Source organism: Anopheles moucheti, chromosome 3 (assembly GCF_943734755.1).
Source record: "Anopheles moucheti chromosome 3, idAnoMoucSN_F20_07, whole genome shotgun sequence".
NCBI lineage: Eukaryota > Metazoa > Arthropoda > Insecta > Diptera > Culicidae > Anopheles > Anopheles moucheti.
Genome location: NC_069141.1, coordinates 29761733 through 29766647, shown reverse-complemented (window position 1 = coordinate 29766647; position 4915 = coordinate 29761733). Strand labels below are relative to the sequence as shown.

At 41.8% G+C, this 4915-nt stretch overlaps 1 protein-coding gene across 1 annotated transcript; it reads left to right on the top strand.

Moving 5' to 3' along the window:
• Positions 1-3092: 3092 nt before the first annotated feature.
• LOC128304237 (uncharacterized) lies at positions 3093-3936 on the top strand. The gene is made up of 2 exons (XM_053041397.1): positions 3093-3282; positions 3346-3936. Exon 2 carries the CDS (start codon positions 3346-3348, stop codon positions 3709-3711), a length of 366 nt encoding a protein of 121 aa, XP_052897357.1. The 5' UTR covers positions 3093-3282; the 3' UTR covers positions 3712-3936.
• Positions 3937-4915: the final 979 nt, after the last annotated feature.

Genomic DNA, 4915 nt, shown 5'->3' with positions numbered 1-4915 from the left:
GCGTATACGGATATCGCAACGCACCAACACATTCAAAGCAACCGACCGACAACGCGTGTGTCGACAGGTACCTGTGTACTGTGCTCGCGTCTGCCGACTTAGAGTTAAATTTTGTCCGTGCAGCTTACGCGCCTATGTACGCATAGGCGAACACATTCAAAGCGACCGACCGATAACGCGTGTGTCGACAGGTACCTGTGTACTGTGCTCGCGTCTGCCGACCTAGAGTAAAATTTTGTCCTTGCAGCTTACGCGCCTTGCAGCTCAGCATATGCGGCTCGAAGCCCACATATTCAACCTCTCATTTAAAGCATCCAACTGACTGGCGTGTGTGGATTTCTGCATTTAATCGTACTTAAATTATTATTTATTTATAAACCATCGGTTGTAAAGTATTGGCAACACTTTAACTAAACAATTGGAATACTTTTTCCTAAGATATTTGAAGGACAAGCGCACAAATTCAATGATCAAAACTAGGTATAATTTGATACATTCGAAGACATTGCTTTGTGGCGATCGGTAACACACGGGAGTATTTAACAATAGCAGGAAAAGTTTAAGTGTTAGATACATACATTGTTCTACAAAGTGGTTAAGAATAAGAAATGTAGTTTTGCTATACATATTAGTGGTGATTTTTCCACAATTTTTACATATTTTTAAGAATAACTAGAAAAGTAGCAGAGATAGATAAAAATGATGTTCTACAAAAATGTAAAGAATAAAATAATACATCTTTCTATGGTGTTTGAAAAGTTCTAAAACTTATACCAAAAATTTTTTTTCATTATTTTTCAATGCAAAAATTATTTCAAAATGCCTTAAATTTTATGTTTTATTTAAAAACAGCCAATCGCCAAGCCATTTGAATGTTTTTCAAAATTTTCAATGACAAAAATCCTTCCCGTTAGGCTTTGTTTATAAACCGTTAGCAACGCACGTGAGCCAAGCTACTCGCGCGACCCTGAAGGATGTACCTATTGCTGCTGCTCGACCGACTTAATCCAATATTCTCTTTCATTACAGCACTATCGCCACGCAAATATATGGGGAAAAAGAGTATCATTCTCTGATAACGGCTCTCACGAGAGAGCCAGAGAGTGGTGCTAGGTCCCCCACCCCCCTTTTTTTTGCATAGAATCATATTTTTGCTACGATCCGGCGTAGGTCCACACGCTGCAAAAGCCGCCGGGCGACTGAAGCGGGCGTGGTTACGCGCCGCTTTATATACCATGCGGTGAGAGTGTGTGCGTGAAGGTTGAAGTTCGTCTTCCTGTCGGTTGTCTACTCGAAAGAAACTTGACTCAAAATTTGACTATGAGAACAAAAGAAACTCGACCAAGAGACTCCGCCTTTGCATGACTGGGACCTATCTCACCACCATTTGATTTTGTGCCCCTTTTCTCTTTGGCATCAGCGAGAAGAAAATGGAGAACCGTGCAAACAAAGCAAGTGAAACTCCATTATCCCCGCAGGGCCAATGCTTGCGAGTCGACGTCTTCGGTGTTTGATGTAAACTTCTTATTTTCCCTTCGGTTGTTTGCACGCTTTGTACGCTTCTTTCCCATGCGGAGTAACGCCTACTCCTGATGAAGGCTTTTTGTGTCTTCAATGAAAGAGCCAAGTAAACTCGGCCCATTGTTCTTCGCAACCGATGCGGCATCGTTGGCGGGAGGAATCCTTCCTTCGCATTGCCAGCCTTCCCCAGCCCTTCTTTCCACCCCGCCGGATGCCACCATTTTCCGCTGTGATTCGAAAAACCTGAGGGCCCACTCAATGATGGCGCGGGAACAGAAAGGGCGAAAGAGCATATCGAACGGGTGAAAGGGAGGAATCTTTCTCAAACAGCCTCAAAGCACATCATCATCTTCATTTTCAGCAAAAGCCACCATGGCGAGGATACGGTAAAAGGAATCATCCTTTTGTCCACACCATTCCGCACGGTGGACTTTCCACAGCATCCAACTCGAAGCCCTTGCCATTTTCTATTTTCCACTTGGTTTCGTCGGTCCCCTTCCGTTTGCAAGTTTCATCCGGAATGCAGGGCTCCGTTCCGGACTGCTGGTAGCAGGATGTTGGGGGATGAAAATGTGGTGGTAAGTAAATGTCGAAGGATGTTAAGGAACATCCTTTAACTCTTACTGAAAAAGCCTCTTCCGTCCAAGAAAATGAAAGCAGCGCTCAAAGGGACTTTAAACAATTCCATAGAAGAAAAGGTAGAAAATTTGGTTTAAATTGAAACAATCACAAGCAGGGATGAGAATTGGACGAGCAGGGACGAAAGAAAAGCAAGAGTAGCAAAAAACGGTTTTATATTTCTAACAGGTTGAGAAGTGTGTCAATTGAGCTGAGCAGTGTTGGGACAGGGTGGAAAGCAAAAGGAAGCACAGGTTAGGATTGCACATTTTACTGATGTTCTTTAGTAACGAGTTGTAATTTGATGTGAACAAATTTTCCATTGCAAGTTGTCAGTGTTACACAGCATGGGAGATTGAAAAAGGACACAATGAACATGTACTAGAAATTGAGAGAGTTTATACAATTTAAAATAATGAGGCAACATCCTCTAGTTCAGAATGTTAAGGTTTACTAATCCTATTTTCCAAAAGATAAAAGATAGGATAGGACCAATATACAGAATTGAGAAAGGAAGCTTACCCACGTAACCACTGTATCCAGTTATTGAATAAATATATATATTTATCAATGAAAACAACAAGATTCAACAATTACAAACAGAAAAAATGAAAATGGTAACAGTTTTCAAATCCTGTGTCCGTGTTATATTAACATTTCTCCTACCTAGCGACTAGCGCCATCTAGTGGTTGCCGAGACAGTTAAATTTGTCTTGGATAAACTGTTTGGTTAAATTCGTAATTCGTTTAATTCGTAACTAAATAGTTTTAACATTATTATTCGTACCCGGTGGTGATACAGAAAATATACAGATGTATAGATTGATAGAATCTCTTATTATAAATATTGTTTTAGTAGTTAAATTAGATTTAAAAAGATATTAATGTACGTGTACATGACCGAAAGTTTCCCTTGGTGCAGTTGTCAAATCATTGCGAATGTATACAAACTATTTTCCGGTCATCCAAACAAAATAAATCATTGCATTTAAGCCGGAGAAAAATTAAGTGAATTTCATTGTAGATCATTGTACAAGCAACGTACAACATAAAAAGTGCTACCGAAATAGTGTACATATCTTCTCGAAAGTTTAATAAACAACATTCGTTTCACTGCCATAAAGCTGTTTCCTTTGACTCCAGGTATTATTTGCTGCTTGCCGATACAAAAAAACTTACTGGGAATGTAATAAAATCCATTTCCAGATGGTTGCCCCAAACTTTCAATCACACCTTGCGCAGGTAGAAGTGTGCGAAGTGCTGTACAACATTCGCGTACTTAAGATGAAGGATTCAGTGTTCCTCTACATCGGTCAAGATAAGGCGGAATCGTTCGACGAGATGGCGGTAGCAATGCCAAATGCAAGCAACGCATCGGATGTGCTGGGAACCACCATCATCGGTCCACCTGATGGTAGCGGTGCACAGGATCTAGCGCAAAGGCTTGCCAAAAAGCTAAAGAAACAGGTGTACCTCAGCCTGGGATCATCCGTCCCGAACGATCGTATCGTGCGGCCGTCGATTGAGAAGAAAATATTCGACGATATCAAAAACAATTTCGAATGCTTTTGAAGCACTACCGGTGGACCAAGGACGGAGCTAGGGTGAGATGATGGAAATACATTATATGAAGAGAGAGATAAAAGGAGGGAGCTGCACTACACTCATATTACCTCAAGGAGGAGGGATCGCTTTTTACGTACGTTAGGCGTGTGATTTTTACAATGCTTTGCTAAGGAATTATCAGATTATGCTGTGCCGTAAAATATTTTTTGAAAATAAATACAACCATGCGAATGGATTAGATGGCTTAACTCGGCTGACTACGGTTATAAACGTCGATTAAGTCGGCGACAGCGATTCGATACAATTAGCTGCAGTTATCCGATCATCAAACGGTGCTAATAATATAGCTTTATGTCGCCGATCGAGCGGAACCACACTGGGTCGAGTGCTACTGCTGGATCTACGTTAGATCATCGCTCTATGCTAAACCCGAACGGGACTAGCGCGGTGCTGTTACGTGAAAGTATGTGCTAAAATGCGGTCATTTTCGTTGTATCACTGACTGTCCCACAATGGTTGTGTTACATGTTTGATTCAATCATGCCGTAGAAGAACTGACAAACGTTAGACTTTTACTCCGTTTAGCAGCGGCCTTTGATCAGATCGTTTCACTTTGATTTCCCGTTGTTTCCGTGGCTCTAAAGACAAATAGCTTATAATGCATTGCTATGGCAAAGCTCATGCAATTATCGAAAGCATAAAATAATTTTTGGGGTACCTTTGTGTACATCAACAACATTTTGTTTTCTGAAGCAGAACGCCCAGCAGTGTACGATATTTTCGATTCGTACTGCGAGCGCTGCATAACGGGCATATCGAACATGGAACGCGGAGTTAAGCATTTGAATGATCGCTACCGAATGAGATGCTAACGTAGTCACACTGTCAGGTGTCGTTTTGCTTCAATCCGAAACCGATTTTCAGCCCCCAGACGATGGGCCCCCGGTCGGTGGTTTGAAAATAGGTCATAATTCCATTACTCTTTACATTGTTTGTGGGTAGTTACTTACGTCTGAAACGCGCTGTGCGGACCACCGTCGTGGAGCTGATGCGTGACCGTTTCTGTTACGACTGTGGTTGGAACGAACCGGCCCGGTGCGCATCGTCAAAATCGTCATTTTGGGCTGCCACTGTTAATTATGATATTGACGAACAGCGTGTGTTTGCACTGCGAGTAGCATAACAGGTGGGCTGATAATTGTTTGGCCTA